Genomic DNA, 18,895 nt, shown 5'->3' on the forward strand with positions numbered 1-18,895 from the left:
CGTCTGAAGGAGGTGTCGGGACACACGCCATGTGTGCAAGGCGCTCGGCCCGTCTCCTGCCTGGAGAAGTCGCCCCGCGTCAGCCGCACCCCCATCTCAGCCATGCGGGGCTTCCGACACTTGGAGGGTGTTCTGTACATTTGACTCCAACGTACTCCAGGTGCCCAGGGCCACACCCAGGGTCCCTTAGGAAACGTGCCTCTTTCTCCAGGTTTGATGATTAGAATTCGGGGGCTCTCAGCCTCGAGCATCCTAGAGGCCCTTGTGTGCACCTCGAGGACCTCCCTGGCAACTTAATTTTTCCAGAGGTCCAACAAAAACATCGCACCCCAGTCTTGATTTGGTCTGTACCCTGAGGACGTGTCTCACTGCGGCGCCGGGATTGAGTTTTGTTGCCTGTCTGCATTTTGACAGCCATGTCCTAGATTTGATCCCCGGCCAGCCTCAATCTCCCATGGGGTTTACTCTGAGATGAGAGTCCCTCCGATCCTGGAGGACCCCTGCCCACCCTTCCCACGCGGAGCCCATCCCTCTGGGCCTCCCCACAAGAGCACGCACGCACGCGCACACACACGCGCACGCGCACGCACGCACACACGCACGCACACTGACTGCCCTGCCGGGGGTCAGAGGGGAGTACATATGGGGGAGGTGAGAGGATGAGAAGGGGGTTGGGGGCAGCTCTGCCACGGGGCAGGGGTATCCAGTATCCTAGCAACATGCCCGGGCCTATGGCATTGGGGGGGAGAGATGCCAGGGCAGGGGGCCCCCAGGGTGCCCAGGGGGCTGCCTGGCCTGGGCCACCCCTGGAGCTGCCTAGAGAAGACAGGGTCTGGGGCCCTGTGTCCACTACTCTGGGCACCGCGAAGTACGATGAGAGGATGAGAAGGGGGTTGGGGCAGCTCTGCCACGGGGCAGGGGTATCCAGTATCCTAGCAACATGCCCGGGCCTATGGCATTGGGGGGGAGAGATGCCAGGGCAGGGGGCCCCCAGGGTGCCCAGGGGGCTGCCTGGCCTGGGCCACCCCTGGAGCTGCCTAGAGAAGACAGGGTCTGGGGCCCTGTGTCCACTACTCTGGGCACCGCGAAGTACGATGAGACCCCCTTCCCTATTTGGGAGGGGCTACAGGAGAGGAGGCCTCAGCTTACTTCTCTGCAAAGTGGGTGCACAGACGGGGTGATCCCTAAGGTCCCATAAGCTTGCAGAAGAGTCTGCTGGCCTTGGGTCTCCAGCCCTGACCCACTGTGCTCTGAGTCCTTGGAAAATGCTTTCTACCCCCGAGGCCCTTCTGAGCAGGGGGCAGTCGGGGGACTGGGGACCTGGGGGTGCAGAAGGTGGCAGAGACTGGACCACTCATCGGGGACCAGGGACAAGACCCTCCTTGTGGGCGTTTGCGGGGGTCCTCATTTGGAAGTGGGTGGGGTCACTGCCCTGGTTGGGGTGAGGAGGCCTCCAGAGTGAACTGGACACCAGGACAGTGGAGGGAAGGAGGGGAGCAAGAGAGGCTCTGAGGTCCCTCTCATCCCCCAGGAGCCGGCAGGTCCTGCTCCTTTGCCCCCTCGGCCCTGGTGGAACCACTGCCTTGAGGACCCCCAGCAAGTTCTGTGGTTAGTTTTCTGGTCTCCTGCCTGGGGCTGCGGTTCCAGGGCTGACCACCAGGGGGCGGGCGAGCAGGGAAGGGGCACCCGGGGTCATTCTGGGCGTCCCCCCGCCGCGGATCCAACAGGCACCTTTTATTGTTAGCCTCCAGGCCCACACACAGTGGGAGCTGCTCAGAGGCGGGAGGGGGCTCTGAGACCCTCTCTAGATCATTCAGCTACTGTCCGCCCTGCACTCACCCTGAGCAGGGGCTGTGTTTAGGCCCGGGGGCGGTGCTGACATGACAGGTGGTCCCCGCCCTGCAGGAGCTCACAGCCTGGAGGGGCAGGTGGACGAGAGAAGGAAAGCAAATCCACGTGAGAGAGAAGAGCAAGTGCTCTGGGGAATGAGTCAGGGCCCTGGAGGGAGGGCCGGGAGCCCCTGGGGGTCTAAAAGGCCTCCACGGTGACACTGATGCCAGGACCAGAAAGGCAAGAGCAGCCAGCCCTGCACACTCTGTGAGCAGTGAGCCGCGGGGAGCTCAAAGGTGCAGACACTCGGAGGCAGAAGAGAATCTGGCCGGAGAGCAGGCGAGACGGGAGCCAGTGTGGCTGGAGAGAGCTGGCAGGAGCGGAGGAGGGGGGCTGGGGGAGGCAGGGCCACACCCGGGGCTGGAAGGACGTCCCGGTGTCTGTGCCACGCGACAGCATCCCCTAACGTAGCGCGTACAAGGACAAACACTGACCCTCTCAGTGTCTGTGACCAGGACGCTGGCTCAGCTCAGCTGGGAGCCTCTGCCCCGAGGTCCCCCAGGAGGCTGGGCTGTGGTCTCAGCTGAGGCTCAGTCAGGGCGGGGTCTGTCTCTGAGATCATTCTCGGGTTATTGGCGGGATTCAGTTTGGACGGGGGCTCGGGTCTTTCCTGTCTGTGGGCCGGGACCCAGTGTCAGTTCTTTGCACTGGAGCCTCTTAGGGCAGCTCGTTAATACCTGATCTTGCTTCTCTAGAACACTGGACCAGAGACAGAGAGACAGAGACAGGGAGAGAGAATGAACACAGGAGGGAGGGAACCAGGCAGAAAGTCACAGACTTTTCATAAACCAGTCTTGGAAACAACCGCCCACCCTCTTGCCCAGTTCTGTTCGTTTGAAGCCAGTCCCAAAGCCCATCCACCCTCAGGGGAGGGATGCCACAGGCCTGTGTGGCAGAGGCGGGGCGGCTGGGAGCCATCCTGGGGTGGCCCACCCACAGGCCGAGGCGAGACAGGACAGGAGGACCTGGAGGGTTGTATGTTATCTAGCAGTCATCTAGGGAGTGAAGTACATTGTTTCATTTTTATTTTTTAAAGGTTTTTACTTCAAGGACAATAAATGTAAAATAATGAATTCTAAAGGATTTAAGAACTAACTAAAGATCAAAGTCCTCCCACTGTAGCAGGTGGTGCCCCACTTCCCGCCCTCCCCCTCTGTGTGTGCCTGCGCTTTTGCGGGTATCAGGCAGGGAGGATTCTGGGGCATGTGCTCTTCCAGAACCCGGTTTCCCCTGGTGGACACTGGTCAGTCCATCCTCTTCCTCTTTTGCATTTTCTGGGGCCCCGAATCAGAATTTCCAAAGAGCCCCTACTGTGGATGTTGGGTCCATTTCCTATTTTTCTCCCCCATCGCTGTGCTGAAGGGGACATCCGCATCCATACAACTTTATTTGTTTAGAACAGATCCGTGGAAGTGGAGAGTCTCGGTCTAATGCAAACATGATTTTAACGTTGGTCACAGTTTCCAACATCTGAGATCTCCTTGACCACTCTGAGCCTTGTTTGGGAAAGCAGGGGTCCACACTCTGGGGCTGAGATCCCGGGGAGGGCGGCGGAGGCTGGGCTGTGGGGGGGAGGGGCGTGAGCGTATGAGACAAGGTTTGTGCTGGACACACAGGAAGCAGTCCCCAGAGGCTGAGGCTGGGCCGGGAGCAAAGATGGTCGCCCCCTACGTCCCCAGCTTCCAGAGCTCCAGCTCCGACCAGTGACCCTGCCTGGGCCTGGGGGGGAACTGTGGGCATTGAGCTGGGGTGCGGCAGAGCCAGGTGACCTTCCCCTTGCCCCTAGGAGCCGTTCAAGAAGGTGGTGCCCTACCACTGCCTGGGCTCCATCTGGCCCCAGAGGGGCAAGAAGTGCAAGGAGCACCTGGCTTGCACCGTCCGTGCCACCGTCACCCAGTTCAACAGTGTGACCAACTGCGTCATCACCACCGGCCTCGGGGACCGGAGCGTGACGGCCCGCGCCAGGGCCAGGGTGGTGGAGCACTCGATCCGGCGGTGGCCGAGGGATGCTGTGAGAGGGTTAGGGGAAATCCCTCTCCAGCTCTGGAAACTTCTTGTTCTTGGAGAACTGGGTCTCTGGCTTCGCCAGCTGGTCCCTCCGGCTGGGACTTAGCTTCCTCCAGGCTGCTGGGTGGGTGGGTGGGAGGGGACGGGTCCTTCCTTACCCAAACCAGCTCAGCCTGTGCCTGCAAAACCACACCCCATTTCTCCTTCTGTCTGCACTGTGCTTCAAGGGGAGGGCACCCCACCTGCCCAGGGACAGGGTGCTGCTGGGAGTGCTCTTGGCTAAGGGCCCAGAGGGGCTGCCCAGGGGGGCAGGTCTGGGATTCCGTACTCTGCGCCGAGGACAGGTGCTGCTAACCAGAGAATCCTGTAGGATTGTTGCCTCGTTAGCAACCCCTTACACTGGGGTGTAGCCCAAGTCAGCAATAACTTGTTAGCGTGTGAGAACTCTCACAGGACTAATGAATTCATGGCGGGTCCTTCCTGACCCCACCTCAGAGGTCTCCCTGTCAACGGGGGGCAAAGTGTCGCTCCCCGGCGCCCCCTGGCAGCCCCTACCCCGTGTCAGAGGTGGGACCCAGCAGACCCCTCCTGAGAGAGAGAAGGCAGAGTTCCCTACGCTGTAGGAAAGGTGAAGGCTTTAGCAGGGCCTCAGACCCAGCCTGAGGGGCAGGGGCTCCAGGGGGGCCAAGGCTCCTCAGAAAGGGGGAGGCCCTTCTGCAGGGAACAAAGAGGTGGCCCCAGCTTCAGGGACGCTCGTGAGGTCGGGGCGGTAACTACGGGAGACGTTATCAAGTGCCTCTGTGCCTGGCCCTGTTCTAAGCGCTTCGCAGAAGCTGACTCGTGCTGTCCCGCCGGCCGCGGGTCCGGGCCGTACGCGCGGGCGGGAAGGCGGGACTTCCTGACAGCTGGGAGGGGCTGGCTCGGGAAGGGCCCGTGGACGCGACAGGTGAGCCCAGGAGGCCCGGCCGGAGAGCTCGGCCGAGGTCCGAAGGCGCCCCGTGCGCGGTGCAGCCTGGAGGGTCCGCTAGAGGGCGCTGCGGCGGCGGCGAACTCGGGGCGCGCGCGGGTTGGGCCTCGCGGGCCGCCGTCCGCGTTATAAAAGGCGCAGCGCGCGATCGCGCGTCCTTTCCGGGCTGCGGGATGGAGGGGTGCCTGTTGGGTCCGCGCGGCCTCTGGGCCGGAGCCCGGGTCCCCGCCCGCCCCAGCGCCCGCCGCCGGCCGAGCCCCGCCCCCCGCGTCTCCATCGTGGGTCGCGGTGGTCGGATGTGCGCCGGGGTCCGCGGGACAGGCGGGCGCAGAGGTCCCTTGTGTTGGCGGGGGGTGGGTGCGGCGAGGTTCCGGCCCCTCCGCGTAGCATCGTGGGTCTGAGGCTGGGGGCGCCGCGAATTGCTATGCTCTCCGCATTTTCCCGGCTCTGAAGCTTCGAGAACACGGCCACGCAGCAGTAGTTTAATGGGTGAGTCGGGACATTTCATTCAGAAATTGCCCCCCGCCTTCAGCGCCACTGCTTTCCCTGCTTGCGACCTTGAGGGAGTCACTTTATACTCTTAGTCATCTGTTTTGTCTTTAAACGGACTGGTTGTCACTGGCTACCGGGCTCTTAAGAGTGAGGTGATTTCCGAATTATAGTGTGTGTGTGTAGTACAGTGGGTGTGAATGCGGTGGCCTCCTTGTGGAAGGGGTGGCTGCATTCATAGCCTGGTCACTTGATCACCTGCGGTCTGCACCTCTGTATTGTAACCTCCAATTTCCACACACCCCCAAATTAAACAGGGAGTAAAACACGGAGGGTACCTGGGTTTGGTGTGAAGACACGTGTAGGCCTGGAGATCAAATGCAGCGAAACAAAGCCTGGGTGAAGGGCCTTTTGGTGGGCTTGTAAGGTTGTTATAAAGCGTGGGTTTCTTTTTTTCTCTAGGGAGTTTGCCTGCTGGGAACTAGGGGCGTGCTGAGGTCTCAGGTGAGTTGACACGTGTGCTGGGACAGGTTTGCGCTGAAGAATAATTTTTGTGCTAGTTGAATGCCTTCTTCGTTACATCCTAAGCACGGGGCCAGGGCATCCATGTGGTCAGGGAATAAAAACTTGAGTTATTTAATCTCCTGTAGGCACTGCCCCTAGAGGCGTTGCAGATGTGGCAGCCGTGCCACATTTGTGTCATTAGGTGGCGGAGAGAAGAGAGGCTTGACCATGTCCAGCGTTCTGGCCCGTGGACATCTGGATGATTGATAGTCTGACACTTGACTGTGTGCTGACTGGGGGGTGTGTGTTTACTGGCAGCCTGAAGCCTATCGTGTAAAAGCACGTTAATTCCCTCCTAGTTCTCGGCTGGCCCTGGAACACGAGGTTGCCAGGTGGGTGACGGCAGCAGGTAGGAGTGACCCGCTGGTGCAGTGATGAGCAGGAAAGGTAAGTGGGTTTCAGTAAGGCTGACTTGCTGAAGATTTGTCACATTGGATTAAAAAAGGGTGGCACTAAAATTTTCCTTTCTGGCGTGAGCTCAGTAATACCACCTAACTATCTGAAATAATTTGACTTATTTTAGGTGGATTCACGGGTAGTTACTGTCTGTTAAAAGAAATTTTATGATGGGTTGTGCAGGCAGAAAGCCTAGAAATAAAATTGCCAGGTTTAAATGTTACAGAGACAATTTCGAAGGCCAGCTGTGCTACCTTACGTGAGGTTTTTCTAAATTCTAGAGAAGTGTTTCTTGTGTTGCCTTGTTCAGTGTACTTCTTTGATCCGCTGATCAATCTGGGACCTCACTGGTAGCTCCCTGGGAGAGGGTACAGAGATGTCTAACGAGGGCCCTCCCGGCTGCACTGTGATCCCCCGGGTTTGTCAAACACCAGCCTACCGCCAGGTGCCCGTATAGGCAGAGCCCTTTTTCATTTTTGCCTCGGGCTGCCCACTGCGGGTCGGAAAGGTGACAGTGGAGAGGTGAAGGGTTCATATGTCAGTAGCAGCCTTCACTAGTGCTTTTTTATGTATAAATTTACTTTATTTATTTTTGGCTGCGTTGGGTCTTCGTTGCTGCACATGGGCTTTCTCTAGGTGCGGCGAGCGGGGGCTCCCCTTCCCTGGAGCACGGGCTTCAGTAGTTGTGGCGCACGGGCTTAGTCGCTCCGCGGCATGTGGGATCTTCCCGGACCAGGGCTCAAACCCGTGTCCCCTGCGTTGGCAGGCGGATTCTTAACCAGTGCACCACCAGGGAAGTCCAGCCTTCGTTAGTTTTAAATACTGGCAACAGTAATAACGGCAGCCAGCTTTTCTTGCACTCTGATTCTGGGCCAACCGCTCGTGTTGTTCGGTACGGGAAGGACAGTGGCTGTTGGCCTGTGAACCTAGGCAAGAATGACCAGCCGACACAGTCCAGACCGAGGTGAGAGGCGGTGCTGCTCTGGGCTCCTCCTGGAGGCCTGCTGGGCGGGCGCGGGGGGACACTGCCCTGCAGATGCCGGACTTGCCGGCACCACGGGTGCGGCTGCCCTGCTGCACCTGTGACGCTGGGGCGGAGAGGAAGCGGCTATTTCTACGCTCAGCGCTCAGAACCGTGGGCACTAAGAATGGTTTGTAGCCGGACATCACCAAAAGCTGCGTGAGGGGCATCTTGTTTGCCGCGCACTTCGCAGCGTGAGCTGTGCGCAGGCCCTTGAAGGCTTGGGTGTTCTTTTTCTTTATAAAATCAAGCTCGTCGTGAGAATTAGGTGAGATGTGTACAGGCATGTGGCAAGCTCTGGGCACGATGCGATTGGCCGGGAGGGACTCCTTACTGGAAATGATCGTTCTGTTGGTCTGTCTGGCGAGGAGCTTTTAGGAATCCTTGGGCAGGTTTGACCTGCGTCCCTGGCTGAGGGCCGCTGAGCCGGTATCCAGGCCCTGTGGGGCTTCCGGGCCCTGCTCAGAGTAGGACCCTAGGTGGGGACGAGGGGGGCCCAGAGCCACTGGTCCACGAGCGCTCGTACTCTGAGGACCTTGAGACGAGTCACTCTGGAAGGAAGGCCAGAGGTTCTCTCCTGGCTTTTGTCCTGTTGGTGAGGCGGAAGCCTGGCCCCTTTGTGGAGCCCCTCGACGGGCTGACCGTAACCCTATGAAAAATGATCATCCAAACCAGGGGTGTCTTGGTCTCCTTGCGGAAGGAGAGTGCATTTTGCTGTTTCCTGAAACGTTAAGCTGGAGGGCTGAACAAAAGCTGTAAGTTAGTGGCTCTCGACAGGGGGCGGTTTGTCCCCCTCCCAGGGTACGTGGCAACTTGCAGGGCAGGAAAGGGATGGGCTGCTGCTGGCGTCTAGTTGGTGGGGGCCAGGGCTGTGGCTGCATGTCCTGTGGTGCCCAGGACGGCCCCACAGTAAGGCTACAGGTCCCGAATGCTGATAGGGCCAAGGTTGACAAACCCTGCTATAGAAAATAATTCGGGAGGGATTCACGGATTGGATTCCATTTCTCAGGTCCGTGGGCCCAGCTCGGTCCTGTGCGGCTGGTCAGTGGAATAGACCTGCAAGTGTGGCTCTTGTCACTCTAGGCCTGGCTTCAGGACAGGTAAGTTGGGAGCTGGGGGTCTGACAGAACTTTTGGACCCTTTAATACAAGCACATGGTGTTAATTGTGGGTGTGCTTTGAGGAGAGGTGAGGATGTCCAAGCAGCTGGTGGTGAAAGCCACGGTGGGCAGGACAGTGGCCTGACCTCAGCCACCTCCCCCGTCAGACGGTGTGTTGGCAGCAAATTGCCAGGTCTGTGGCTCAGGGCGGCCTGGCTGGGTGGCTCTGGCTGCAGCATCTGAAGACTTGATTGGGCCAGAAAGAAGCGCTTCCGAGATGGCACGCTCTGGCTGCTAGCAGAGCCCGAGGCTCCTCACGCTGTGACAGCTGGCTTCCTCTCGCCGAGTGTGACCCTGCCTCAGAGCCAGCCCTGCCGCCCTTGGGAGGGACCAGAGGGTGGGCGGTAGCTGCCTGGACAGCATGTGTCTGCTTGGTCCTTCATCCAGGTGTGGGGGGTGTGCTCTTTATTTATTTTTTTGTTCTTTGTTTTTGTGAGAATCTTGAACTTTTGGCTATTCTTGGCTGCTGCTAAGCAGCTACCAGAGTTTTTGCCCACTTCCTCGTGTCGTGCGCTGTGGCTTGTCAACTGGAGTGGGGTTGGGGTGAGGGTGTAATTGCCGGAAGCAAGCAGACTTGATGAGCAGAGAGGGGGCCGGGTGGCGGTACATGCGGTAGGTCCACCTTGGACCCCGGCAGCAGCTGGGTTTCCCGTCCCATCCTACTCGGTAGAAACTCCCTGGCTGAATTCCCCTAGAAACTGGGTGGAATGTTCAGAAGGAGGAGGGGAGCAGGGCTTGGCGTGTCTGGCAGGCGAGACTGAAGAGGCTTAAGCAGCTGTGTCCTTGCATTCCAGAAGCCAGTTGCTCTGCTAAGGAGGCTTGACCGTGGTCCAGTCCATCCAGCACGGGGAGGCGCGGCTAGTGGGTCATCTCGGTTTTCTGTCTGCAGATCCTGCTGGCGAGCCCAGGGCACCGTCCTCAGTTCTCCGGGAGAGAGTGCCCGACTCAGCCCGGTGGCCACGCACATCCAGCCTGCCGGCAAGGGCAGTGGGGAGCCGGGGCAAGTCATGGCCTTCGGAATGTCCTCTGATGAGAAAGAACCTGCCGGCTTATAGAATAACTTGGGTGGGGAACGTTGGTGTGCTGAAAAGCAGTTCTGTGTGCTTCCCCCCTTGGCGTGGATCAGCAGTGCTGAGGCAGCGGGCGTGATACAGAAGTGTGAGCAGAGACCGTCTGGAAGCCCCGGACTCCAGGGAAACTAAAGGTGACAGCCGGCCTAGTGAAGAGGGGCGGGGGCGGCAGCCCAGCAGGAGCCCCTGTCTCAGGGCCCTCGTCCTGGCTCCAGCTGGCTGGTCAGGGGAGCTGCAAGGTCTCCTGGTCGAGCGGAGCCCCCAGTCCTGAGCTGCTCTTCGCTGTGTTTGGGTCATCTCCCCCCCATCCAAGGGGAGAAATCTAGATGAGATTTCAGAATCAGCGCTTTCAGAATGTGGATCTCATACCTGAAAGCTCGGAGGACGTGTTTTCAGCCCAGGGTGTGGAAGGGAACGGAGGAGTCAACCCCTTTCGAGGAGGTGCCTCCGCGTGGGCAGAACTAGAGAATAAATGGGCCTTGAATAAGCCATCTTGACTTGCGTTTCTCTGTCTGATCCGCTGACGCCCCAGCAGGAGTTGAGGGTGTGAGAGGGTCAGGCTCCTGGGCTCACAGCTTCCTGTTCAGGGGGAGGAGGGGACCCTTGGCTTTTTCCCGGACGGTGGACGTTACACCTAGTGGCTCGTTGGCATCAGTGGAGAAGCCTTCCTAGGCTGGGCCGCGCTGTTCCGGGCAGCAAGTGGTACAGGGAGAAGACGGTGTAGAAGCTCTTAGGAGAGAAAACCTGGAGAAGAAACTTCTGCCAGCCCACCCGTACATCCCCACGTGAACCACACCGGATCCGGGCTGGGGGCTCAGCTTCCAGCACCCTTGCCCTTGGCTCCAGTCATGGTCCCGACCAACCAACTGCCAGGATGTGGCTGTCCCCGCACCCTGCCCTAGCCCTCCCGCGGACCGTCCAGGCTGGGCTCTGGAGTGGGCTGAGGGGACTCGGGTGCTCCCGGAAAATCTATTTATTTACACATAGGTTCTCCAAAGAAACAAAACCTTGGCCTAGGCAGGTCCCTTGGCCATCCCTTGATGCTCAGGCTCTAGGTCCTTCCAGCTTGTCCTGTTCCAGCTGGACAGTCCTGTCTGGGAGCCTACAAGACCCTGGGGGTGGCGGGTGTAGGGGCAGGCGCCCCACGGCTGCCTGAGCTCTGGGGAGCCGTGGGGTCTGGAGGCTGGAGCAGCCCCGTCCTTTGGTGGCGGGGAGGGGGAGAGGGCCAAGGGCAGGAGTGGCGCCTGGGGCCGAGCGGGAGGGCCCGGCCGGCCGTCAGGCGTACTTGGTGTCGGAGATCTCCTTCCAGAGCAGGCTCTTGAGGTGGCTGAGCACCAGCGAGTGGCGCGCCTCCACCCGGCCGGCCGGGCCGCTCAGCGTGGTGCACGCGCGCAGCTGCCTGCCCAGCTCAGCGCGCAGGCCCGCAGGGGCGCCGGGCAGCAGGTAGTCCCGCAGCAGCTCGCACACCTTGGCCAGGTTGGGCTGCACCAGGTCGCCCTTGCACTGCCGCAGGAGCGTGTCGCAGGGCGCCCTGCAGTCGCGCCCGTAGGTGCAGTCCGAGCTGCGCTCGCAGCGGCGGCCCCGCAGGAAGCGGCGCACGGCGGCCTCGGGCGCCACCTGCTGCAGGTCAGCCATCCTGAAGTCGTACTTGGCTGTGTAGCCCACGTTGGCCAGCGTGGTCTCGCACATGTAGAAGGTGCCGTAGGCGCCGTGGAAGAGCTCCTCCACGAACTCCAGCAGGCCGATGGCGATCTTGGCGCGCCAGGGCCACGCGGGCCCCAGCCACTGCTGCAGGGCCCCGTGCAGGGCGGGTGGCAGCAGCGGGCGCAGCAGGGGCGGGAGCGCGGCCCCGGGCCAGGAGCTGTGCGGGGCCCCCTCGGTGATGTACAGGTCCCCGCAGCAGCCCAGCAGCCGCGAGGCGCGCCCCTTCTGCAGGGACAGCAGCAGCAGGAAGTCGTTGCGCTGCAGCAGGGCCCACACTGACCTGGCCTCGGCCAGGGACACCCTGTGGTCCTTGTTGAAGTCGGCCACGAGCAGGACCTGTCCGACCAGCGCAGGCAGGGAGGGCAGGTCTCCCAGGTTTGCCTGAGGTTTGGGAGCAGGAGAGGAGGCCAGGGCGTCGGCCAGCCGGCCAGCAGGCTGCGCTCGGGACCCGCACATCCGCCAGGTGGGGGAGCCCCGCCTCCAGCTGACAGGATGGAGGGGACGACCAGGGACCTGCGAGGCCCCCTCGCCACTCCCGGAAGCCCACCTGCGTCGTCGCTCCCCCAGTGCTCTCGGCACAGAGGTGGGAGCACTGGATGGGGCCCACTCACCTCTCATCGGCCCCCCCCTCCTCCTGCTCTCCCCAAAGATGCCCCTGGGGCGGGGCCTCAAGCCTGTGGGTGCTCCCTGAGGGAGGGTCTGCTTGGAGCTGGGGGGCTGGCCAGGCACCTGGCTGCCCCGCGTGGCCTCCACCCAGCCTGCCTCCTGCCCTGTCACACGTCCCTGGGCATGAACTTGACCGGCCCCAGGAGGGCCAACTGACCTTGAGAAAGCTGAGGGTCATCTCCTGGAACTCCTTAATCGAGGTGCCCCGGGTGGGCTTGTCAAAGAGCACCAGCTCCCGCCGGGGGGCCGTGTCCGCACCAGCCTTCAAGTCCAGGCTCTCCTCGATGCCACACTTGATGGTCACCTCCTTGCCCTGCCAGAGCCCGCTGTACACCTGCACAGGACCACAGGGACCCTCCGTGCAGATGTTCCCCCTCTGGCCGCACCGAGGGCGTCCGAGCCCTGGGGCTGACCCCGGCCCGACCCTGCTGGGCTTACCTGCTGGCCCGGGACAGAGGAGAGGCAGGTCCTCCACTCCACCTGGTGCAGGTTGCACAGGTCCTGGCAGATGGAGCCTGAGATGATGCCCTTGCGGTACTGGTCACACTGAGGAGAGGAAGACGCAGGAAGTGGCCTGGGGAGGCGGGGGCTCGTCCTGCCCGCCCGCCGGCCCCTTCTTTAGCCAGAGGCACAGGGAGAGGCTTTCTGCAGTAATTAGGTCAGGCTCTGGAGTAGCTGCCGCCGCCGAGGCAGCAAGACGAGGCCTTGCAACCTCCTGAGTCCTGGGGGTCTGGGCTGGCCTGAGCCCGAAGGTGAGGCCGGAGGGGGCCGGAGGGGCCGGAGTCAGGCTCGTCCCTGCGGGGGCTGGGGTGGGGGGAGTCGTGGCGTCTGGAGCGAGTGTGGGGTGAATTCCTGGATGTGCATCACTGTTGCCACGGTGCCCAGGCCCCTGGTGGAGAGGGCCTGGAGGGAGGAGAGGGAAGGGAGGCGCCGGAGGCCCCGGACTCACCTGTGGGAACCAGGGAGGAGGCCACGACAGCCGTTCATCCAGAGGAAAACCAAGAGACCACACACTGTCATTCTGCCACCTTGGAGGGAGGCCCTCCACCACAGGGGTCTGTTGTGACCCCCGAAAAGCCCCAGGGCCACAGGGCCCTCGTGGGGTGGTCTGCCAGGGAGCCTGGGCGGCAGGGCTGGGCCAGGGCGGGGGAAGGGACCTGTCAGCTACACCGCCCACCAGTGTGGGGAGGGGCTTCCACGGAAGCTGAGGTGGGCAGTGTGTCCATCAGCCTCAGGGCTCCTGCGACCCATCAGACATCTCCCCTCCCAGCCTGTTTACTGTGTGCAGACTGGGCGGTGGTGGGGACCCGGCCGAGCACCCAGAGGTCCATGGGCACCGGGTCCGCGGCCCCTGGTCCTGCCCTCCCCACACACACACGGGGCCTTGGACAAGCTGTGGAATATTTTGGAGACGGCTGATACCCCCCGTGAGGCGGGCAGGTCTCCTCTGGAAAGGAGATGGTGTCCCCACGGCCCCAGGGACAGGCCTCAGGAGAGCTGGGCCCAGCAGCCAGGGCACTCTGGGAAAACGGAAGCTGCAGTTCCTCTGGCTGGGAGGGGCAGGTTCCTCCTCTGCTCCCCCAGGGCCCCTCAGTCCTCTGCATGTTGGGGCGCTGCTGCGGGCACGCAGGAGATACTCAGAAAACACCCGCCAGCTCTGAGCGTCTGCTCACTGCATGCCACTGGCCAGACCCCATCTCATGCCTCCTCCCGGGTCTTGCTGCCCGCAAAGGCCCCTCCACCCACTGCCAGCACCAGGCGGCCCGGGCTCATCCCAGACCTCCCGCCCTGCTCCCTGGCCCGACGGGGTCCCCAGAGCAGGGCCTTTTCCCGCCCGCACCCAGAGGCCGGGCTCCATCCCCACACACGCCTGCCCCTGGGTCTCCCCAGCCCCCCGGACTGTGAAGGCAGAGCCATGTGTCCAGCACCCAGCTCGGGCCAGGACCCTGGAGGCCCCCAGTGAGCCTTTCTGGAATAAATGAGCTTGCCTGAGAGTGGCCAGGAGGCCCAAGGCCTTCTCCTCTGAGCTGGGACTGCGCCCTCGGTGCCTGGTGGCAGCCCCGCCCCCAGGAGGCCTGAGCCGACCATCAATGGGCCCCTTACAAGTCCCGACGCGTGGGCCCTCCCACCGCCACCTCTGGACTTTCCCAAGTGTGGCCCCCCGGGACCTTGCCCAGAACAGGCCTGCTGAGCCCTTCCGGGGCGCCACACGGCCCCCCAGGAGGAGTGCCCTCATCCTGAGGAGGAGGAGGAGAAACTCCAGGCCCCTGGCTGGTGCGAGGCAAATGGAGACGGGTTCAAGGCCGGGCGTCTCCCACGGCTCCCCCTTCGAGACCCCAGGAGCTCTGCTGGGGCAGGGCAGGTCCTCCCAGGTCCGTCCCCAAGTGGCACGGAGGCCTCAGAACCCTGGTCGGCTCGCCGAGGGCTCCCACCTGCCTGGGGAGGCCAGGCAGGGCGGCCGGGGGGATCAGAGTCTGAGGTTTGCCAGGGCCCCTTCGGCTGGCGTCACCTCGCCCTCCAGCCAGTCACAGGGCGTCAGCAGGAGCAGGGAGCCACCCCGCGTGCACGCCGTGGGCACACAAGCGCTGGCGCGGACAAGCACGCGCCACGCAGGCTCACGCGCCCTCACGTGCACGTGCACGGCCTTGCTGTAGAGGCCACGGTGGCGACTTAGCGCGGTCCCCCGGCTGAGGCCGCAAAGACCGTGCCCAGCAGCCTCCTTTGCTGGACTCCTGGCCCCAGGAGGGGCCCTCAAGGCCACCAGTGCCTGCCTGTCCCCGTCTGGGCTAAAATGTCTCCCTCCTGGACACCTGTACAGCTGGCTCAGTCCCTCTGTCCGTCCCCAGCCGCCCACATCTGCGCAGCCTCCCCTTGGCCTCCCCCACGGCCCGCCAGGGGCAGCTCTGCAGTCGGCACGGTCAGATGTGTCTTAAAACCCGCTGAGCCGGCGCCTCTGAGCCACGTCTCTAAGCTGCCACGGCAGGAGCACTGGCCCAGGAGCCCACAGGCCTGGCCCGAGGTGACACTTACGATGACCACCTGGCAGATGTGCCCGCGGCAGAGCTCAGCGTAGGACGAGTAGTGCACGTAGGCCAGCCAGCTGCCCGCGAAGACGCCCAGCCAGACCAGGAAGACGTACTTGACCCTGAGGCCCGGGAGCCGGCCCTGCGGGGGAGGGGGCCGTGAGGAAGCGCCACATTTGGGGTGCTGACCCCACATCCCGGACCCCAGCCTTCCCGAGGGGTGCCCCCACCTCCGGGGGCCAGCACCCGCCCAGCCCAACGTCTCCCTCCCCCTCCGCCTACCCACTGTGGGTGGGGCCGGGGCCTGGTGTCTCCCAGACCTTTAAATCTCACGGGCAGGTAAAAATAAATTCCAAAATGAGGGAGATATGGGGTAGGTGCTCTTTATTTTGCTGAATAAAGAGATTTTGAACAATTTTCCCTCCTGTCCTGCCCGCATTTCATAGTGACAGGTAACCTCTGCACAAGGTCAGGCGGGAGAAGCATCCACACCGCCGCGCACTGTCCCCCTGGGTGGTGGAGATTTCGGGCTGGACCCGGGCCAGCAGGGGGCGTGGGGTTGGAGGCACGGTCACCCTGTGAGCCTTTAAGAGACACGGCCTGGTCACCCTGTGAGCCTTTAAGAGACACGGCCTCACCCACCCACGATCAAAGAAGCCAAAGGGTGGATACAGCCCGCTTGTCCATTGACAGATGAGTAGATAAACCAAATGTGGTCCATGCACACGACGGAATATTATACAGCCACGAAAAGGCAGAGAATCCCGACCCAGGCTACAGCAGTCCCTGCCCTGGCCCCTGTGGGTCCTGTCACCCATGGGCGAGTGAGCCCCTAGGACAGGAGGACCTCATGTCCAGTGAAATGAGCCAGACACGAGACAGATCCTGTGATTCCACCCATGCGAGGGCCTCGAGGAGTTAGATCCACAGAGCCAGGAAGGGTTGGGGGGTCCAGGGGCTGGGGAGGAGGGGGAGTGAGTGTTTAAAGGGGACGGAGTTTGAGTTTGGGAAGATGATGAGACGGGTTCTAGAGACGGATGGTGACGGCCGCACAACAGTGTGAATGTGCTTAATGCCCCCGAACCGTGCACTTAAAAATGGTTAAGATGCTAAATTTATGTGATGTATAATTTACCACGATAAAGAACAGATAACTAAGACATGCAGCCCCTGGCCCTGCTGCCAGAGGCTCTGTCCCAGAAGCCTGGGGTGGGCCGGGCACTGCTTCTATGGAGGGCTCAGCCCCTCTGCCAGGTTTCCCCAGCTGACGGGTAGAATCACAGGGTGGGAGAGTCCCAGAGCCCTGCAGGAGCTGGGGGCACTGTCTCCCATCCAGCCCCCCAGCCAGGACTGCGGCGGCATTGACTTCCTTCCCCACCCCCACCCTGGTAAATCACAGGCCTCACTGGCTGCTGTCCAGGGGCGGCCAGCTGATGGCACGGGGTTACCACACGCTGGCCCGTGCAAGAGCTCAGACACCTTGACCAGGCAGCTGAGCCCCAGAGAACAGGGCCCGGGCCCAGGGACCAGGAGCGCAGGAGGGCCTAGGGCTTCAGGCCAGCCTGCCCCAGAGGAGAACCACGGCCAGCACTGGTCACGCACCCTGCCACCCGCGGGCCAGGGAGCGGCTCCAGTCCTGGTTAGTCCTGGGTCCTAGTCACCTGGGGGCTGGGGCCGAGAAATGGGGCCAACGGGTCCCCACTGAGGACAGGGCAGGGGCCTGCAGGCCCAGCCCAGGCATCTGTGCTCATTTTTACGGTTCTTCCAGGAGAAGCGGGGTCCTCACCTCCTGCTTCCCTAGCACCCACTCACGCGGCTGGCCAGCTGGGGAGGTGCTGCCGCAGGAGGGCCTCTGAGAGCTCCAGGTTCAGGCTCGGAGCCTCAGAGGCCTGGGGTGGCCCTGGGGCAGAGTGAGAGGCTTGGGTCTCAGGCCCACTAGTCCCTGCCACTGCATCTGTTTCCGCCAGTTTTGCTCAAAGGGAAAAACAGGAAAGCAGAGGAACAGTGGGTGGGGGGCTGGGGAGCTAGGGATGTTGTCTGGCAGGATGAGGTCAGAGGACTTCCAGCCGCTGGTGAACCACGCCCCGAGGCGGAGGTGGGCAGGGCCTCTGGGGGGCCAGCGCTGGGAGTCCTGGGGGGATGGCCAGGACGAGGGCAGGCTGTAGCCTGCACTGGACCCGGGGGCTGCCCTGGGCCGGACCCAGGCTTCCCAGACTGACTGCAGGGCGCACCCTGGACACTGCCCACTGTCCCGCCAGACGCCCCCCAGCTCGGGCCTTCGCGTGGCGGCCCCGCTCCCAGGACACCGTCCGCTCCTGGCTAGCTGTGACCGACCCCCAGGTCCTTATCTTAGGCGGGCACCTCCTCCAGAAGTAGTCCCTGCCCTGGCTCCTGTGGGTCCTGTCACCCATGGGCGAGTGAGCCCCTAGGACAGGGGGTGTCCTGCTCCTCGGTGGGTCCTGTGCAGCTGCTCGCCCACCGTGGCCTGCCCGGCTCCTCGTGGAGCCGCTTGGGGGGGGTCACTCGGGGGACAGTAACAGCACAGTGATCGGCAGCCTTGGGGCCAGTGACCCACATGCGCCACGACCTCCAACCCTCACTACCAACCCAGGAGTGTGTTTCACAGGCAAGGAAACTGAGGCTCAGGGTGTGTCCTGACATTAACGGGGCTCCTGGGCTCAAACCACTGGGAACCCACCAGAACCCCTCTGCTGTCCATGCCCATCTGCCATTCCTGGGCTGAGCTCAGAGGCCTGACACGCAAGGTCCGGGACCCGCGACTCTGGCCTCCCCTGCAGCAGCTGAGTCAAGGCCTTTCCCGCAGGGCGGGGGCTGCTGCACCCCCTGCCTCCCAGCGTGGGGGTGGACACAGACCCTCAGCTCCCACCTTGCCCAGCGCTGGGTGGGGACCGCCACGAACCCCAGGCCCCAGGCGCGCAGGGAGGGCTTCTGGCACAGACAAGCACCGGGTTACCTGGCTCCCACCCTTGTCCCCAGAGGGGAACACCGTGGCCGGGCTCTGATCAGGGCAGCCTCCTTCCGCCCAGGGGCTGGGGCCCTGGAATGCACGGAGGTCGTAGGTGTGGCCTGGATGATTTGAGACTCTGATGTGGGCCTGGCTCAGATCACCCAAAGCAGAGGTGACAGGGTTCCTGCCAGCTGGCACCCGAGGCCGCCTGGGCCTCCCCTGCAGATGGCAGGGTCCTGAGAGGGACAGTGACTCGTCCAAGGTCACTGTGGGGTCAGGCACACTCCTCATCTCGCGCTGGCTGGGGGATGGCCCGGGGGGAGGGGATGTCCTTAGGGTGCTTCTATGTGTCCCAAGTTTTCCATCACAGAAAAACAAACCTGGTCTTTTAAGTAGAGGGAAGCGGAGCGGACTTGGTGTGGCTTCTGGGCCTGCGGGAGCAGGTCCAGCCCGCGGCGGGGTAGGGCCTCCTTCAGCGCCACAGGCACGGGTGCCACCCTGCAGCATCCGCGGGGCCCGGGCGCTCCGCTCACCGCATGGACAACCCTCACCCCAGTCCCCAGTCCCCTCCCTGCCCCCAGCCTCCCCGGGGGCCACGCACCGCAGCGCTCATCGGCCTTGAGTCCCGAACCCGCCCCGGGCCCCAGGCTGGACGCCGCGCGCCCCCGCCGAGGCCCGGGCCCCACGGCGGGCGGGCGGGGGCGGGAGCCGGCTGGGGCCGGGGCGGGGGCGCGCCTACCTGCAGGCCCTTGGAGAAGGGGCAGAAGATCACCAGGTGCGCCAGGCGCCGCAGCCGCCGCATGGTGGGCGCGGGCCGTGCACCGGCCCGGCTCGGCTCGGCTCGGCTCGGCCTCAGCCCCGCGGGCCGGCCCGCAACGGCCGCCGCGCCTCCTCCCCGCCCCGCGTCCGCGCCGGAGCGCTCGCCTCTGACGGCCGGGCGGGCGCGCGCGGAGGGCAGGCGCGGGGAGTGG

General features: G+C 63.0%; 1 protein-coding gene, 1 long non-coding RNA gene and 2 other non-coding genes across 8 annotated transcripts; 3 read left to right on the top strand and 1 right to left on the bottom strand.

Annotated features, from left to right (window-relative positions):
* Positions 1-5,062: 5,062 nt before the first annotated feature.
* Positions 5,063-10,189, top strand: LOC102973264 (uncharacterized). Of its 4 annotated transcripts, none has more exons than XR_008619038.1 (5): positions 5,063-5,353; positions 5,816-5,857; positions 6,217-7,602; positions 8,344-8,434; positions 9,383-10,176. It is a non-coding gene; the product is annotated as an uncharacterized lncRNA (long non-coding RNA). The 4 variants fall into 4 exon arrangements; XR_449206.3 differs by having other exon boundaries at positions 6,217-6,304; positions 9,383-10,130; XR_008619039.1 differs by having other exon boundaries at positions 6,217-8,434; positions 9,288-10,189.
* On the top strand, positions 6,006-6,136 carry LOC112065593 (small nucleolar RNA SNORA17). Its single transcript, XR_002892124.1, has one exon. It is a non-coding gene; the product is annotated as a small nucleolar RNA SNORA17 (small nucleolar RNA).
* LOC112065590 (small nucleolar RNA SNORA43) lies at positions 7,349-7,482 on the top strand. The gene has a single exon (XR_002892122.1). It is a non-coding gene; the product is annotated as a small nucleolar RNA SNORA43 (small nucleolar RNA).
* A 43-nt stretch (positions 10,190-10,232) lies between the features above and the next one.
* On the bottom strand, positions 10,233-18,828 carry DIPK1B (divergent protein kinase domain 1B). 2 transcript variants are annotated; one of them, XM_024126079.2, is made up of 5 exons: positions 18,664-18,828; positions 14,964-15,098; positions 12,372-12,479; positions 12,091-12,267; positions 10,233-11,648 (listed from the first exon to the last, which is right to left on the bottom strand). In XM_024126079.2, exons 1-5 carry the CDS (start codon positions 18,724-18,726, stop codon positions 10,839-10,841), a joined length of 1,293 nt encoding a protein of 430 aa, XP_023981847.1. In that variant the 5' UTR covers positions 18,727-18,828; the 3' UTR covers positions 10,233-10,838. The 2 variants fall into 2 exon arrangements, with proteins under 2 accessions (XP_023981847.1, XP_028353457.1); XM_028497656.2 differs by having other exon boundaries at positions 12,091-12,246; positions 18,664-18,787.
* Between the last annotated feature and the right edge of the window lie 67 nt (positions 18,829-18,895).

This window comes from Physeter macrocephalus, chromosome 13, assembly GCF_002837175.3.
Source record: "Physeter macrocephalus isolate SW-GA chromosome 13, ASM283717v5, whole genome shotgun sequence".
Lineage (NCBI taxonomy): Eukaryota > Metazoa > Chordata > Mammalia > Artiodactyla > Physeteridae > Physeter > Physeter macrocephalus.

Bases quoted from the DNA above. Each gene is read 5' to 3' on its own strand.
- DIPK1B (XM_024126079.2), bottom strand. From the start codon at position 18,726: ATGCGGCGGCTGCGGCGCCTGGCGCACCTGGTGATCTTCTGCCCCTTC. The intron at 15,099-18,663 runs GTAGGCGCGCCC...CCTCCCCCGCAG, and splicing joins CCTTCTCCAAGGGCCTGCAG to GGCCGGCTCCCGGGCCTCAG. The intron at 12,480-14,963 runs GTAAGTGTCACC...TCCTCTCCTCAG, and splicing joins ACATCTGCCAGGTGGTCATC to TGTGACCAGTACCGCAAGGG.